Below are 18,549 nucleotides of genomic sequence, written 5' to 3' on the forward strand. Positions count from 1 at the left end.
ATATGGGAAATCCAAGGTGGAATGTATCCTACGTGCAGATGAAGTCAGTTTGCAGCTACTGAAAGTAGGGAGGGACATATAAGTTTCTTACTGTAAACAAAAAGAGCCGAAGTAACAGGCTTGGAGAAATGAAGTTACAAGGATTAGATGTAGCTCCTGAATAGAAGTGAAAGACCAGCGTGGTTTCACTGAAATGGCTTCACAGCAGCCTTTCCCTGCAGATGACTTCGGTATCTACTATGTCCTGTGAGCCTCTGTCTACTGCACTTTGTACATAAGCTTTGTTGGGGTGGCCAAGGGAAGCCATGCTCAAAGGAGTCAGGAGGTGCATGCTGCATTTCAAATGGTTCCCCCAGGTTTGACCCATTGGAAGTCCCCCAAAAGGAAAGGAAGATGTTATTTAATATCTAGTCAATAAGTATTCCCAAAGACTGACAGTCCGTTTTATTTATCAGTAAATAAAAGGGAAATTGTCCACCCATGCAACAGAGAGCACTTTTCAAACTGTCAGCATTGTAAGTAGAGTTACTGAGGTGAGGTAGCTGTCTCCCGGAGGCCCAATTTTAGGTACTGTACGTGGAAAGAAAAACCAAAAGGATGACGGTGCAATGGCCAAATTACAGAAGGAAGCTCTGTGGGGAGAGGAGGGCTCTCCCCTCCGTGCACATCTGGATTCACATGGAGGCTCTGATTCTGTAGCTACTATTAAAGCTATCCTAGACCCGTCATTCCTTTAAAAAAACTTTTCTTAGGTTACCTTTTATTAACTGTAATCTGTGCCAAATTCCTTGCATCATTTAATCTAATCATCACAACAACCCTACAAAGCAGGCTATAGAAACAGACATACGAGTCTCAGATCGTGTAAATAGTAAGTCACAGAGTCAGAATTTAAACTAAGGTCTATTTTTTTTTTTACAAAGTGTATGCGCTTTCCCTCTGCGTATGTGTGTGTCTTTATATGTACATAAAGGTGCTCTTAATATGTGTATATATAATGCTGGCAGGTATATATATGCCTATATATGTATGTGTTATGCACACACATACACACTTCTAACATATGATATATAAATCCAAATAACTTTTTTTTTTTAATGGAGGTACTGGGGATTGAACCCAGGACCTCATGCATACTAAGCATGTACTCAACCACTAACTCTATCCCTTTCCCTATTTTTGTCTTTTTTTTTTTTTTTTTGACTGATAGTACCAAGGGGAGAACTTAATAGCATGCACTTATACACTACCTAGCACAGTGCTTGGCACATGGTAACTGCCCAGCAAATTACCTCTTCAAATAAGTTCTAGAATAATCTTGTTTATATCTACAAAAATATCTTGCTATAAATCCAAATAACTCTTGACAGACAGATGAGATGTAGGTAGGTAGGTAAATATCCCTTCCATCTACGTGACGCTGCAGATCCCTCAGTACATTACTGTGGGCAAAAGACTAAACCATTTGCACATGATATCCCATCTGTAAAACAGGATTTAAAAATAATTGTACCTACCCCATAGAATTGTTGAAAGAATTGGAAAGTTTATATTAAGTACTTAATGCAGTGCCAGGTCAATACATGATAGCTATTGTTGTTAACTACTATATATTGTTATTATTATTACTAATAATGATGGTTTAATTGCTTCCCCAGCAAAAAAAGGAAATACTTTGGTATTTAGAAGGGAAGTCCACGTTTTTAGCAAAGCAGTTCTAGGACTCTGAAAGGTCAATATTTTCTGTCCTCTTGCTTTGGTTTTAAGAAGAAACTTTTTATCTCTGCTTATTTGGCCGCAGGCATTGTTCAAAGAGTTCTGGACAAAGTAACGCAATTGTGGACCCCAAGTCCGAATACTCCCGTCCTTGATGGGGAATGTATTTGGTAAGCCTTAGGAAGCCTTAGGAAGAACTCTCCTTTGTGTCATGAAGTCGAGAGGGCATGACTTCATTTGTACATGTTTTGTTCCCTCAAAATGCTTTCCTTTCTTTTCACACGGTACCAACACAGCGCAGAGTGCACAGATCACTATGACCCCTTCCCAGCTAACGAGGCTGATGCGAACCAGCCCCGTTTCCAGGGCGTGACTGGCCTGCGGAACCTGGGCAACACATGCTACATGAACGCCATCTTACAGTGTCTCTGCAGCATCTCACCCCTGGTGGAATACTTTCTCTCTGGAAAGTACATTACCGCTCTTCAAAAGTAAGACCATTTTCTTTCCCTATGGCTCAACTCCCACCCTCTGCTCCCCAAGGTGGGGTTAGGGAAGGGACCCTCTGGAGTCCCTATTAAGGGCTAAACTTGTTAGTGGAGGCTGCAGTGCCCCAGATCCCATTTCTCAGGTGGGTAAAATGGGAAGGGTGAGCAAGAAATGAATGAAGCTTCATTCGGGGTCTGATGCCACATGTGGGAGTTTGTAGGTGCCCTCTTTTCATTAAATCAGCCAGAAACATTCCCCTTCCTTCTTCCAAGGGATTGCAGTAAGGTTGCTACTGCTTTTGCCTATGTGATGACAGACATGTGGCTTGGAGACTCAGACTGTGTCTCACCAGAAATATTTCGGTCAGCTCTTGGCAGTCTCTACCCAGCATTTATGAAAAAGACTCAGCAAGATGCTCAGGAATTCTTGATTTATGTCCTGAATGAACTTCATGAAGCTCTTAAAAAGGTAAGTAGAATTAGTGGCCTTGAAATAGGATAGACCTTCAGCTCCATCAGCAACTTTCATTTTTCATTCCTTCATTTGTTCAGTCAATGTTGCCTACTCTTTGCTGAGCACAGGTGCTGGGGTCACTCCAGGGAACATTCAAATTAGTATTTGAATGGGTCTGTATTTACCCAGTTCAGCTGGTCATCAGAATCACACACACAGATTCTAAAGCCCTTGCTCCAGTCTTACTGAATTAGAATGTCTGGGTTGTCTTCTGGGAAAACTCACTTGGGGTTTCCAGTTGGTGTGGGAACCACTGATCTAGTTGCCTTTGCAGTAACATCTGCATGCACTATTTTTTTAAGTGAAAATTACATTTTTTAATAAAAAATATATTCCTCATGAGGTATAACATATCGAACTTTTACAACTTCAAATAGATGTTCTTGGTAGCTACAAACCCGGGGAAATACCAAGCTTGGTATGAGGTGAAAGGACAGATCGTTGTACTGAAGACTTTCATCTTCATACTAAATGTGCCTGAGTTCTTCACTGGATTAAGACACACATCTAATAAAACGTGCAGTCGCCAGTGACTAAGGGGGTTGCCCTTATTAACAAGACTCACTGCCTTCAGCCTCTGTCTGAGATCCACACTCTCCAAATACATGCCCTGGACTCTGCAGTGTCCTTGTGCTGCTGGTAGCTTGCCTCATAGCTAACATCCCGAAGACACTTACTCTGAAAGATCACAAACAATCACCGTAATCATTCTTACCTGCAAGCCTCAGCTCCATTTTGCACTTTCACTATTAATAAGGTATTCATGGCAGCACTGTTTTTAGCCAGAGGGGAGGGTGGTGGTCAGTAAAATCACTTAGATCCTCATCTGCAGTCAGTCTGAAATAAATAGCATTTTAGTTCCCAAGGCCAGACTTGGAGGGAGGGGGGCCTTAAACCACTGTCGGGTGGAAGACCTGGGCAGTGGAGCATAACAAAAGCAGCAGCCGAAGTGGACCTGCGCGCACAGCTCCAGAGCAGAGCTGCTGCGGGGCTGCTGTGCCTTCAGCGTGTATGCTCTGCTGAGGCTGTAAGATCCCTGCACAGTCAGGGTGTGCTCCCCAGCACGCTGTTCCTGAGCGTCGCTGGATTCACATCCAGCTGCAAGGCTCATGAAGTCAGGCTGCCTTAGGAGTTTATGGTTTGCTCTTAAAAAAAAAATGTTTTCTAACAAAAGAAGTGAGGGGAGAGTATAGCTCAAGCAGTAGAGTGCATGCTTAGCATGCACGAGGTCCTGGGCTCGATCCCCAGTCCCTCATCTAAAAAAATAATAAACCAAATTATCCCCGCCCCCTCAAAGAGGCAAGGGAATATAACCTAGGGGACTAGAAGAGATATCCAGTTCCTTTATTTTACATCCAGATTGGATTGTATGACTGAAAGCTAGTTTGACAGCTTACTTACCCTCTTCCCAGGAGAAACTGCCACCAGGACCCTATATCACATTATCATTATGGGGCCGTGGACATGTGTTTTACCAGGGTTAGGGTGTCATCATTCGTCAGCTTCACTTAAGGAAGGAGGTAGCTGAATTGTCAGAAATATATATATAGAGTATATACTCTTAAGAAGGTCTGATTCTGTTTATTTTCTGAAACCAAAATCAAGTCATTCTATTTAAAAAAAATTTTGATAACCAATAGTTGATTTGGGGTGAACTTGTTCCTTGATTCAGTACCACCGAAGAAGATCGTATGAGAAAAAATCTCTTCCAAGATGCTGCAGGAAGATGATTGCCAGTGAGTCCTCCATCATCACCCGGCTGTTTGAAGGGCAGCTGAATTACAGCATCATATGTTTAAAGTGTGAGAACTGCACCTACAAGAATGAGGTCTTCACCGTCCTCTCCCTCCCCATTCCATCCAAATACGAATGCTCTCTGCAGGTAGGGGTTCTTGCTCCTGGAGACTCCTTTTGCCTTTCTCTACCCCCGCCCTGCATTTTCTCAGGGCTGTTCCCTACATTTTCTAGTACAAAGGAGGCTGCTTCATAACCTTAGAAAAATTGGAAGCCCATGATGACAACATTTGGTAGAACAGTGACGTACAGCCACAAGTTACTATGAATTCACTTGTATTTGTAAATGTGCTCAATAAAACAGTCTCACTGTAAAACTGAAAATGTAGGTGGGGTTTATTCAGTCTACTGAAATGGCTTGGTGCATGTAGGGAATTTATACTTACAAAAATCTTATGGCCCTTCCTCACCCCAGAGGTCTGTAAGTCCAGATTGGCAACTAGATAGAAATGATTCTGACTCTTAGTCTTGAGCTCTTATGTTTTGGCCAAAAGCTGAGGGACATTTGGGGAAGATAGAATGGAATAGTGCCTTAGTTTACCTCTTGAATTTTCTTCACCGTAATACAAAAGGTAGTCTTTAAACAGGGGGCAGGTGGTAGCAGTAAAAGGCAGGGAACAGTTAGGTGGCAGGGAGCGGTAAGTTTCCATGCAGAAAAACACACATTTATATTTTTCTTCCTAAATTAGGGAAGCACATCTATTGATAAAAGTTTTCACAGACCAGAATTGGAGAGTAGAATCCTGCGACTTATTTGGAACTGGGTTTTGTTCTCAGATCAGTCTGCGAGAGGCTGCTGGAAACAAATTCCAAAGCCTGTAAGGGAGGTGCTGGCAAGCCCGCTGCCAACCGAACCTATGCTCACCTTCCTCCGTAGGCTAGCGGTCTGCAGGGCCGTGGCCTGGCTGGCTGAGGGTGTCTCCTGTGGGCATGAGATCAGATTCTCTCTGTTCTGCTGTCTTTGGTTTGGGCCACCCTTTTCAATCACCAAATTACTTTTGTGATGAGATGAATCACTTAAAGCAGCTGCCTGGCTCTGTTAGTGGAAATCGTATAGTCAATGTTATTGTGAAACAAACTGGAAATGTTAAAATGCTGATTCGGAGATTAGGAGTGAAATGGATCACTGGGCCAGTTCGGTTCCTCTGTGAGAAAGCAACACCTCCTCACCACGTGGACTCTACCCCGGCCACAGCTTGTGGCGCTGGTGTCTCCTGGACTTGGTGACTTCGAGAAGAGCGCCAAGGACTGCATGCCCACAGCTCCTCAGGGTCCTAGTGTACACGGAAGCCCAGGCTGTAGGTGGTCCAGTTTGGTCACCAGATGCTTTTTTCCTCAACAGGACTGTCTCCAGTGTTTTTTCCAACAAGACACACTGACCTGGAACAACCAAATCCACTGTTCCCTTTGCGAAACCAAGCAAGAAACAGCTGTGAGGGCCAGTATTTCTAAAGCACCAAAAATAATTGTCTTTCACTTAAAAAGGTATGGATTTTGGCATTTTGTGAGCAGATCGTTTTGAACAGCTATATCATGATATAATTCACATACTATGAAGTTCACCCATTTAAGTGTACAGTTTAATGGTGTTGCATATATTACATTAATTTTCTAAAAATCTGTGGTAAAAATGTATATAACAAAATTTGCCATTTTAATCATTTTAAGTGTACAACTTCAGTGACATTAATTACATTTACAGTGTTATGCAGTGATCAGCACTATTTCCAAAACTTTTTCATCACCCCCAAGAGAAACTCTGGAACCGTGAAGCAGCAATTCCCCTTTCCTCTTTCCCCTGGCCTCAGGTCACCTCCAGTCTACTTCCTCTGCCTATAAATTTGCCTATTCTGGCACTGCGTGTAAGTGTAATCGCAGTGTTTGTCCCTTTTGCTGGCCTGTTTCACTTAGCATAATGTTTCCAAGTTTCATCCTTGTGACATGTACCGGCAGTTCATTCCTTTTTATGGCTGAATAACACTCCATCACAGGTATGTACATCATATTTTGTTTATTCAACTGCTGATCGACATTTGGCACTCACTTTGAGTGCTTTTAAAAAATAAATTCCCTGGCTCCACCCTCGCGGATTCTGATCCCACAGGTCTGAGGTGGAATCTAAGCATCACTATTTTAATTTTTAAATTCCACCCCCTCAGTTTTTATTTTTAAAAGTTTCAAATCTACAGAAAATTTGAAAAGATATATAATGAATACCCACAGACCCTAGAATCTTCATTAGCTGGTGCCACTCTGCCACATGTCCTTTAGTTCTTTCTCTCTCTCTCTGCCTCCATCCATTCCATCTGATTAGCTGAACCATCTAAAGTGAAATGCAAACACCATGGTGTTTCATGCTTAAATACTTCAGCATGTATCACCTGAGAATAAGGACATTCTTTCCTTCACAATCACAACACCATTATATGCCCAAGAAATTTAACCCAGGATACAGTCCATATCTAAATTCCTATCCCAAAAATGTCTTCCATCACTTTTTTCCAATCTAGCATCCAGTCCATCCAGTCAAGGGTTATACATTGCATTTGGCTGTCTCTGTAGTCCCTTTTAATCTAGAACAATCCTTCCCCCTTTTTTTAATATTTAAACATTTTTTTTCCCCTCATACTGCACCTTTGAGGGAGTCCATTGTTAGATTATGTCCCCCATCCTTGATTTGTCTAATTGTTCCCTCATGGTTAGGTTCAGGCTAAACTTTTTTTTCTTTTTTTTTTTTTTGAAAGAATCTGCCTTAGGTCATCACATTACATCAGGAGGCAAATCATAAAATTTTGTCCCACTATTGGTGATGCTAAATTTGATCCCTTAGTTAAGGTAGTGACTGTAAGATCTCACCATTTAACAGTGTGGTTTTCCCCTTTGTAACAAGTATTACTCTGGACTCAAGATATTTTTAAACGTAATGGATTTAATATTTGTGACTACTATCATTCTTCTTGATGTTCAAATTGTTCAAAGTTGGCCATGGGATCCCTTAAAGCCAGCACTTGTGACCCCATTCGTTAATTTAGGGTTAATAAAGTATAGTTACATATATAAAATGTGTCCTTGTTAGGTATACAATTCTATGAATTTTGAAAAATGTGATAAAACCATCACTGTCAGCAGAGAGATTATCTCCATCACCCCAAAATGTTTTCTCATGCTCCTTTATCCCTTCTCCTACCCTCAGCATCTAGAAACTTCTGATCTGATTTCCATCTTTATAATTTTGCCTTTTCTAGAATGTCCTATGCTATACCATATGTGGCCTTTTATGTTTGCTTCTCTCACTTAGCATAATGAGATTAATCCATGTTGTGGTATGTAGCAGTGGTTCCTTTTTTATTGCTGTGTAGTATTCCCTTTTGTGAATGTACCACAATTGTTTGCTCACCAGTTGATGAACATTTGGGTTGTTTCCAGTTTGGGTCAGATATGAATACAGCTGCTATAAACCTGCATGTAGGTTTCTGTGTGGATATAAGGCCTCATTTCTTTTGAGATGATACCTCAGCAGGGGATTGCTGGATCATATGATATTCCATCAGTTTTTGCAAACAAGGTTTCTTGCTTTCTGGCTCACCCAGTGACTTTCTTGCCTCAGACCTAAATCAGCCATTTTCCCAAAATGAACATAATTCATTTTTTTAAAAAGCTCTGGGGTGATTCCCATGTACATTCAGATTTGGGAACAACTGATCTATAACAAATAGAGACTGTGACAAGATTTTCACAAAATTGTACCTTATTAAAGATATATTAAAGCCTCAGAGCTGGAAAATGGGACACTGCCAAGTCAAGGTGTGCTGAAATCAAGATAAGGAAAAGCTGAGTCAGGGGGCCAGCGTGAACAGCATCAGCTGGAGTGAAGGCCTCAGGAAGTTAGTGATGTGACTTCCACTCCCCGACGCCCAGCCTGGCTTTAGCCCTTTCTTTTTCTCCCACTGGGTGGACTTTACCCTGCCTCACTCCCTGACTCAAGCTTTTGGTCCACTCCATCCTCAGTTTTGGCAAGGCTTGTGGATGTTCAGATTCTAAATATATGTAGATAAGAAAAAAATAATTTATGTATAGGTCTGCACCAAGTAATCTTTCCAAGAAATTACTTTTAACTATACTTGGAATTTACGAAGGCATGTGGACTTCATTCATGAGTGGTTCGCGTGCTTACTTTACATTTCACACGTTTGTTTCACCTATCCAGGTTTGACGTTCTGGGTACAATGAAAAGGAAACTGAGGACAGATATTCATTACCCACTCACTAACTTGGACCTTACTCCTTACATTTGTCCAATTTTTCGGAAACATCCTAAATATAACCTCTGTGCAGTGGTGGTGAGTAAAATAACTGAAACTATTTAAAATAACTCAAGTTTAAAGAAAACTGTAGAATTATCTGCTTGAACGACCACTGCTTCTATTTTCCTGACTTCTCCTATACTCCCCTTTATAAAACAAAATATAGAGCCTGGAAACTCCCTGCTTTGACCTTGAACAGTAGAGCAGTGAAAGAATACAACGTCCTCTTCACTGCCTCTCCTCCCTGTCCCTCACTCCGTGGCTATTTCAGACCTAGGGACACTTGGGAGCTGTGCTCTGGGGGCAGCAGAACTTGGCACCAACAGCTTCATGCTGAATAATCATAAGCCCCTCCATGGCCAAAGCCAGCAAACGCTAGGTACACAGTAGTCACAGACTCACTGCCTGTGTACCTCAGTCCTAAGGAAACTCTGGGGATTCCCTTTGGCTCTAAATCAGCTGTCATCATGGAGGATTCCCTGAAGGAAAGAAAATATAAGGAGTCTAATTCAGAACAAATCATCCAGAGCTTCCCACAACATCCACCACCCCAAGCGCCAGGCCATTCTCTGGGTTTCTGGCCTGGATGACGGTGTTGAAGGTCTGCTTCAGAACACTCAGATGCAGTGGAATCTGGAGGCCCAGTTGTGTCTGAGTCAGATGCACGGGGACCCGACCAGAGCCCAGGAGGAGTCCCCAGAGTCGTCCCGTGTACTGAAATCTAATTTGCTTATTCAGCTCATCATTGAATTCATATCAGATGTTGACCCAACTGGTCTTTCTCTTTAACATCTCTCAGAACCATACTTAAAAAAATCTTTAAAAAAAAAAAGATCCTTCTTTATTTGTTTCCTTTTCACTTCAAGCTTTGACATTCTCCTTCTTTCTGATTTATCCTGCCCTTAAATATGATTTTCCTTCTCTCACTCACCTATTTGGAAATCTAAAGTGACATCCTCTTCTCGCTCATAACAGACTGTAAATTACAAAATGATATAGGAACTGCCCTCTCCCCTGCCCCCTATTTTACTGCTTCTGTTTTTCATTAGAAGTGTTCTTCTGCTTTAAGAAAATCCAAAAGCAGAATTTATTTTTTTCTAAAGTTTGATGGTAATTATATCTACCATATGAAAAGATACACATTTGTATAAAGAGATTCACCCAAGCTTCCTATAAATTCTTAATCCTTTTAGTGTTTAAATTATTAGTTAATTGACAGCTAAAACTTGGTTTTGAAGGATGAGTTTTATCTAGAAATTACTTCAAATTGATGATTGATCAGAAGTAAAGACTAAGCATCTTAGAAACTATGATGTATGGTCATGGGGAAAGGCCACCCAGAGCTCCGCTGCTCCAGGTTCGTCCCCAGGAGACGCCTGTTAGAAGTCAGGAACCTTAGGCCCCACCTCAAGCATGCTGAGCATCCTCAGAGAGATTTATCCAGCCTCTGAGTGAGCCCTTGAAGAGCTTTCTGCTTTACAAGGAAGGCTCTTCATCTGACAGATGTCTGGTTTGTTTTACAAGCATGTAGTTCTTGCTGTGTTCTAGGCACTTCACAAATAATCTTTTAATCCTTATGTAGCCCTGTGAAGTGTAGGCACTATAATTATTCCCATTTTACAGAACGTGAAACAGGAACAGAGGTTCAAGCATCTGCTCCAATCACACTGCCTTCAGAGGGCAGCGCCAGGATCTGAAGCCAGGCGGGCTGGCCCCAAACAGTCCTGCTCTCACTACTGAGTTACGCTGCCTCTTACTGCTAACATGTCTCTCTGTGTTGGGCCTCCGTCTACCTTCCTCCTCACAATTTCTTCCATTTGTCCTAATTCTGTCCTCTGAAGTAGCAATAGTAATATGTATGTGGCTTTATAGTTAACAAATTTTGTACATATGTTAGCTAAACAGAACACATTACTCTTTCTTACACATGATGGTCCTTCACATATTTGAAAACAGCAACAATGCACCAATAATACTTACATCCTTTGACCCTCTTCACATGATTGGCTTTTAGAAAGACTGTTTTAAAATTATGAAATATTTCAGGCACAGAAAACAATATACTAAGTATGCACACTGGTGTTAAGAATAAAATATTGTAGGTAAAATCAAGCCCTGTGTATCTTTAACGGCCCCACTCCCCTCCATTCTCTATTGTAACCACAATCCTGAATTTGCAAAGTATTATTCCTATGCATTCTTTCATATTTTTATCACACATGTATGTATCTATACTTGTGCTACAGTATGTTTTACATATTTTATATATTTGGTATCATTAGCTGTACACATCTTTCTGTAACTTTTTTCTCAGTGTTATTTTTATATTAGTCCCTGTTGATACATTAGCTTTAGTGCATTCATTTTACCTGCCTTCAGTAATTCATTGTATCTTTAAATTTATAATTTCTCCTGTTGCTGGGCAGTTAGGTTGTTTCCAATATTTTGCTCTCATAAAGTTTTGTATTATGCATTGTCATGTGGTAACAAGTGGAACTTTGTTTACATATACATGTGTGTGTGTGTGTGTGTGTGTGTGTGTTTGTGTTCTCCCAGATCACATTTTGAAGACAATTGACCTAAATCCCTCCTTTAATTTATTAATATAGCAAACAGCATTGATTTCCTACTTGATTTTTTTTTCTAAAAATGTATTTACATTTTTTACATCTGTTTTCACAATTGAGAGACTAACCTGCAACTTGCTTTCTCATGCTGTCCTTTTCTGTTTTTGTTTTGGGGATCAGCCTATTTCTAGCCTCCATAAAATGAATTGGCCATTCTTTTCTGTTCTCTGGTACAGTCCATATAGGATAAAAATAAGTTGTTTCTTGAAAGTCTGGTAGAATTTTTTAAAACTTTCTGGTCCTAGAATTTCTGTTCTTGGTGGATGGATTTTTAAATATTGGCTTAATTTGTTTTAGCCAGGATGAGTCTATTTAGGCAGGAGTTTCTATTTCTTCATTTTTTAAAAAATAAAGTTTTTATTGAAGTAAAACATACATATAGAAAAATGCAAACCATGAATGTAAAACTCAGTAAATTTTCAAAAAGGGAACCTGCCTGTGTAACCAGAACACAGTTCAAACATAATATTACCAGCACCTTGCTACCCTTGTGCCCGCTTCTAGTCCGGGAGACCAATGGCTGCTGACAGGTTGCATTTTGCCAGCTGTTGTGCTTTATAGCAGTGGAATCATATGTTGTGTACTCTTTTGTGTCTGGTGGCTTTCATTCAAAATTATGCAACATTCATTCATATTGTTGCATGTTTTGTAGTTTGTCCATCCTCATTGCTGTATAGTATTCCATTGTGTGAAAATACAAATTACCCAAGACCATGAAGACATTTACCTATCTTATAAAAGCTTTGTTTTACCTTCACATGGTTTAAAAAACTATGTTTAAAGTTGCCCATTTTTTACATTTTCAAACTTTCTGACATAAAACTGCTCACATTATTCTATTGGTATTTTAATATCTCTATTGAATTCCCAGTTCTCTCTTAATTCTTAATATTATCTGTGTCTAATCTCATTTTTCTTGATCAGTCTTGATAACCAAAGGCTATCTATTTTGTCATCTGAAAGAATCAGCTTGGTAGTTTTATTGATTCTATTATTTCTGAGTTCTATTTCATTAATTTCTGGTCTTTATTTCCCTTTTACTTTGAGTTTTCATCAACTTGTTACTTAGAGGTGCATTTTAAAAATTCCAGATATGATTTTATATATTTGTTTTTTTATTACTAATTTCTAACTTAATTGCATTCTTATCAGAAAATATGGTCCAAATGTTATCCATTCTTGATATGTGTTGATACTTGGCTTTGTGTCCTACTTTTATATGTGCTTGAAAAGAATGCTTAAATTAGGTTCAGGGTTCCCTATGTCCATTAAATATAATGTTAATTTTGTTGTTCAAAGATTATATACTAAGTTTTTTTAACAGAATTAATAACTGAAAGATACATGTTAAAAGATTGTGATTTTGCCAGATTTTTCCAGTAATTGTCATAATTTGAAGTTGTATGTGCAATTTTTTATCTTTGTAGTGAATTGTTCCTTTTATCATGCTGGGGGATCATTTATCCTAAGTCATGCATGCACATCTTTGTCCATTCATCAGGAAAATCAGGGTTCCAGACAGGTGTATAAGCTCCTTTCTGGGAGATAGGTATTGGTGAGCTGTAACGAGGCAGAGTGTGTGCAAAGGTGGTGCCCACTGGCCTGAGAACACCTTCGCTGACTTCTAGGTGTGTGCCAAGCCTAACAACTGCCCCTTAGGCTAAAGCTCCAGGACAAGCAAATAGGCTTCTGTCACAGAAAGACTGTGGGTGTGTTTCAGTCTGCTCTCTGTGCAGTAACCTGGAGGTGGTAGTCTGCCAACAACTCTCTTCAATCATTACAGCCCTTTGGGTCCCAAGAACACGTGCCCATGGCCAGCAGAGCTAGGCGATCAAGGGGTATCCCCTTAGCATCATCCACAAAACCAGGGCACTAGACCCGTGTAAAACCCCACTCTGGGAGATGCTGGTGCTCCTGAGCACTGGCAGAGGCAGAGTGCGAACATAGTGTCTACTGGCTGGAGTGAGGTGAGGGGTAGTGTATAGAGATGGTGCCCACCAGCCCCTAGATATGTGCTAAAATGAAGATGCTTGCCTCTCAGACTAACACTTTTAAGATTAGCAAATGAGTCTCATTCACATAAAGTCTGGGCACCCCTAATTGGCTGCCTCTGCGCTGAGCCCTGGAGTGAGTGAGTCTGAGAGTGCAAGCCCCTTAAGGCCATTTCTCAGATGATTATAGCCTTGTATGTCTCCTGGATATGAGCCCATTGGTTTTTTGGTGTGTTCCTGGAAGGAGATGAGACCAGGATCCTCCTACATCGCCATCTTGAGTGAGTTTCCTTTCTTTTTCTTGATTTTAGAGGAAATAAAAAAAATGATGCTTGCTGTGTTTTTTGTAGCTACACTTATCAGGTTATGGATATTTCTTTCTATTTTGGTTTTGCTAACAGTTTTTGTGCAAAGGTGTTGAATTTTATTAAATCTTTCTTTCCATGATAATTGAGATGCTAAGGCTCCTCTTAATCCTTTTTAATCTATTAATATGGTCAATTGCATTCATAGATTTTCTAATTTTACTACCCTTGCATTGCTGGGATAAATACAGTTTGGTCTTTTTTTTTCATATATATATGGTATATAATAAATATGTGTAATATAATGTTATATAATAAATATATATCATTATGATAGTAGACTTCTCAGAATTTCCCTAGGGTTCATAATTTTTTTAAAAAATCTATTTTATTGATGCATAGTAGTTTAGAATTATCTTTTGGTGTCTTAAACATTTTTTCATTTCATGACTCTATCATTTATAATGCTTTTTAAGTCCATTTTAATTGACATTTATCTATCTCCTCCAGCTTTCTTTTGGTAGTATCTACCTACTGTATCTTTATTCTATCCCTTTAAATTCAAGCTTTCTGAGTTCTGAATGTTAAATAGTGTAGAATATAGAACTAGATTTAAAAAATCCAGTGTCAGTCTCTGTCTAGTAAGGTAAGTATGTTTCCATATATTTCAATTAATAATAAATAAATTTGGATTTGTTTTTGTTGCCATCTTGTGTGCTTTATGGTAACCTGAATTCTCTCGTCATTTCCCATTTTTTCTCTGCTACTACTAAACTGTTTCCTCTACAACTTTGGAGATTGTACATTTAATTTAGATTCTTCTGCAATTAAACATAAAACTTCAGCTTCCATACTTGATTAGAAGCCTAAAGTTAATTAAGATTCCTGTATGCTCCTCGCAAACAGAAGGATCTTATTAACACTGTAATTCCAATGACTGCATTACTAGCATTTTGGTTTTAACTTTTTAAAAATATACCTACAAAGTAGACGTTATTTATCACGGTCTTATACAGTTTATGTTGGTTTAGGTTTACCAGGATCTTTACCAGTTTTTTTGCTAACCAGTCCCTCTTGTATATATCACTTCATTTATACTCAATTTCATTTGTTTGTGTGGGATGTATTTCAGTAGACTTTTCAATGAGGATCTGTTATCCTGAAGTTCTCCCAAGTCTTTGAAAAAGCCTTTAGTTCACTTTGATTGTTGAATAATCTAACTAGAAACCAAATTATAAATTTTTTTTTTTTTACCATTTTGAAACTATATTATTTTTGGTTTATATGGCTGCCACAGAATTCATCTAGCAGATTATTGTTTTGTGGGTGATCTTTTTTTCTGGTTGCTTTTAAGATTTTTCTCTTTGTGTTTGTTGTCTTGCAGTATTATTTTTATTTATCCTTGGTTCACAGTGTTTACTAAATTTAAAGATTTATGTCTTTTATTCATCATTTCTAGTCATTATCACTTTCAGTGCTGTCTTGCTCCTGTACTCTGTTCTCTTCTAGAGCTTCTATAAGGGATACCCTGAACATTCTGTTTCCTATCACTACTGCATTCAGGGCAATTCCGCTTCATTTTTATAGTTTATTCATTCTCTCTTCAATTCTATGTACCATTTAATCTTTACACTAAATTTTTAATTTTAAGTATTATATTTTTTTACTTCTGAAAGTTCTTTTTTAGGTTTTCAAAGTTAGCTTCCTTTTCTTAAATGTCTATAATAATTTTAGGGGGGAAGGTACAGCTCAGTGGTAGAGCACGTGCTTAGCATGCACAAGGTCCTGGGTTCAATTCCCAGTACTCCAGTAAGTAAGTAAATAAATAAATAAATAAACCTAGTTACCCCCCACTAATTTTTTTAAATGTCTATAATAATTTTAAATATATTTTCTGTATATATATATACAGAATATATATAATTTTAAATATATTTTTTCTATTTCATAATTCTCTTATGTAAAGTCCTTGGGGTTTCATCTTGTTTATCATCTTCTGACTCTTACTCATGGTAAATTGTTTCCTTGTGTGTTTATTCTATAATATTGAATTGTGAGTTCAACATCACTGGAATTTTTCATAGGTGGGTATCCAGTACAGCCTGAATTAAGGTGCATTAGTGAAGAAAGTAGTTCTCTTTCCTTTTGCCAAGCAACCCCCAAAATACTCACAGTAAAGCCACAGTGTTCTGAGACACACAGGTAGTACAAATTTGAATCCCAAAGAGAAGCCAGGTCTATGGTAATAAATTCCCAGGAATGCCTTATTCTCTGTATGCAGAGCTAAGCTACGCTAAGCAGTGGAGGATGGATTCCCCCCTACCCGCCTTTGTTCTTTTATTGAGGGTGAATCTCTTTAGGAGTCATGGCTATGTGTGTGGATCTCAGTCCAACTCCTTACCCCGCAGGGACCTAAAACTTAAAAGCACCCTACCAGGGACCAGGAACTGTTTATTCCCAGGTAGTCACAGCTTCAAGCACGCATCATGCTAATCCTTCATCCCCTCTGTTCTCGGCCTCTGGGGATTACTCTCAGTATACAATCTTTAAAGTTAGTCATATATTTCAAAGGATGTTTACCATGGTTTATCCAGCGTTCCTTACAGTTTTGTAACTACGACTTTCAGGCTAGCTAACTGTCTGCCATAATTACTGGGGAAGATGCATCACCATCTTCTACTATGTCAATTAAAAAAAAAAAAAATCTTAAGTCATCAAAACTGAACATACTCCCACTGTGGTCTGTCTAATCACGTTAGATCATTACATCATCATCTGGATCCACCAGATGTTTTTTTTTTCTCAAATTATATCACACTGTTATGAGCACCATTTTATAAATAAGGAAGCTGAAGCTTATTAGCTTAAAGTCACACGGCAAAGGCCAGGAACAGAGCCTGGATCCTTGTCAGCTCTGGGTTATTTCTCTAACATGTAGCGGGGAGAGCTGGGAAGATGAGGGCCTAGGAGACATTTAGAAAGTACCTCCTATGTGCTAGTTCTGTAAGAGAAGTAATAGCTGTATGAGACAAGACAGGTCTTACCACGCTGTTTTAAAAAAAAATGGGGTAGGGAGGGGTGGGAATTAAAGGACAGAAAGGTTAAATAATTTCCTGAAGGTCACTGTGTAGCATTAGAGCTGAATTCACAGAATCCATTTTCTTCCCTCGACACCACTGGATCAGCAAATGGATTCCATAAAAAAGCTAGAGAGTAGACATTTCAGGCTTTGCAGGCCATACAGTTCTAGTCTCTGTTGCAGCTACTCAACTTGACTGTTGTAGTGTGAAAGCAGCCACTGGAAAACATAAACGAGTGAGCATGGCTGTGTTCCCATAAAACTTTATTTAATTAAGGACATTGAAAAATCTGAATTTCATATAATTTTCACATGTCACAAAATATTATTCTTTTGATTTCTTTCAACCATATAAAAATATAAAATGCACTCTTAATTCACAGGCCATACAGAAACAGGCAGCGGGCTGGATTTGGCCCGGGGGCAAATGGTTTGTTGACTCCTGCTCTATACCATCCCATCTTCGGAGAAGTGAGGTTCTCATGCTTTTGTTTCAAACGTTCCTTTACTGGGTTAGGAAAGACATGGGAAGAAGAGAGCGGGCAGGTCCTGCGTTGGGCCCTTGACAACTGAGAGGGCGGTTGCTGCATGGCCGCCTCAAACTGTGTGGTAGCAACATGCGGCTGTTCTAATGTCATGTTCCAGCGTTAAGTGTCTTTTTTCATCTCTGTCTCAGCCTATCTTCAAAATTAAACTGTAAGCTCCTTGAGGAAAGATGACTATTTTCTTCTTTTAAAATTTCCTTTGATGTTTAAGTCTACGTACAGTAGGTGCTCAGTAAGTATTAATGATATTAGACACTGCCAAATACTGCCCTATTTCATTCACAGATTATGTTAATCAATGGATGCAATATATAAGCAGTTCAGGGGTATGAAAAATATAGTAGTCAGGCTATATGTATGATTGAACTTAAAATTACCATTTCCTTTTAATTTAGTATAAGGGACAATTATGAAAAATATCTCTTGGCCCTACCTTTTTGGTTCCAATAGTTAAAGAGTATTGGCATGTAAACACTAAGTCTGACATTCCTTTCTCCCCTAGAACCACTTTGGTGATTTGGATGGCGGCCACTACACTGCTTTCTGCAAGAATTCAGTGACCCAGGCCTGGTACAGCTTTGATGACACACGAGTCAGTGAGATTCCAGACACTTCAGTTCAAACTGCTACAGCATATCTCCTGTTCTATAGCTGCCAGCCCTTTTCTATACCAATACAAAAATGCAAGAGCTAGGAAAATAGTGCTTCCTGAAAACTGCAAAACTAGCAATCAGAAACTGGTATTTAAGTTTTGCTTTGTCATTAAAACTCTTGCATCTTGCATCACTGCTGGTATTTTTAAGTCTTTCTGGTATATTATACAACCTTTTATAAGTCTATGACAAAGATGGTCCTGGCCCACTGAAAAAGGCAGCATGAAAAAGATGCAGTGCTAATGGATGGGGGGCCTTCAGAGCACTCACATTATGCTCAGGCTTCAAAAGTCAGTGGTTTTCAATGACGTATTTTTATTATAAACTATCTCATAATTATATATATATATATATCCAATAAATTATTTTCCAAAGATACTTAATGGAGCTAAACCAAAATAACTTGTTCAGGTGGCTCTGAGAGCTTAGGAATTTGATTTGAAAACATTTAATTGATGGGATAACTTAGCCAATTAGTCTCTTAGACCAACTGTAGAATGCGAAAAGTTGTCAATTTCACAATTCAAAACCCA

The 18,549-nt window shown here is 39.1% G+C and overlaps 1 protein-coding gene across 1 annotated transcript; it reads left to right on the top strand.

Moving 5' to 3' along the window:
* Positions 1 to 85: 85 nt before the first annotated feature.
* On the top strand, positions 86 to 18,141 carry USP50 (ubiquitin specific peptidase 50). The gene is made up of 7 exons (XM_031453076.2): positions 86 to 246; positions 2,013 to 2,208; positions 2,464 to 2,673; positions 4,391 to 4,600; positions 5,855 to 5,997; positions 8,720 to 8,852; positions 17,866 to 18,141. Exons 1-7 carry the CDS (start codon positions 194 to 196, stop codon positions 18,055 to 18,057), a joined length of 1,137 nt encoding a protein of 378 aa, XP_031308936.1. The 5' UTR covers positions 86 to 193; the 3' UTR covers positions 18,058 to 18,141.
* The last annotated feature ends 408 nt before the right edge of the window (positions 18,142 to 18,549 follow it).

The sequence above is a fragment of the Camelus dromedarius genome, chromosome 5, assembly GCF_036321535.1.
Source record: "Camelus dromedarius isolate mCamDro1 chromosome 5, mCamDro1.pat, whole genome shotgun sequence".
Lineage (NCBI taxonomy): Eukaryota > Metazoa > Chordata > Mammalia > Artiodactyla > Camelidae > Camelus > Camelus dromedarius.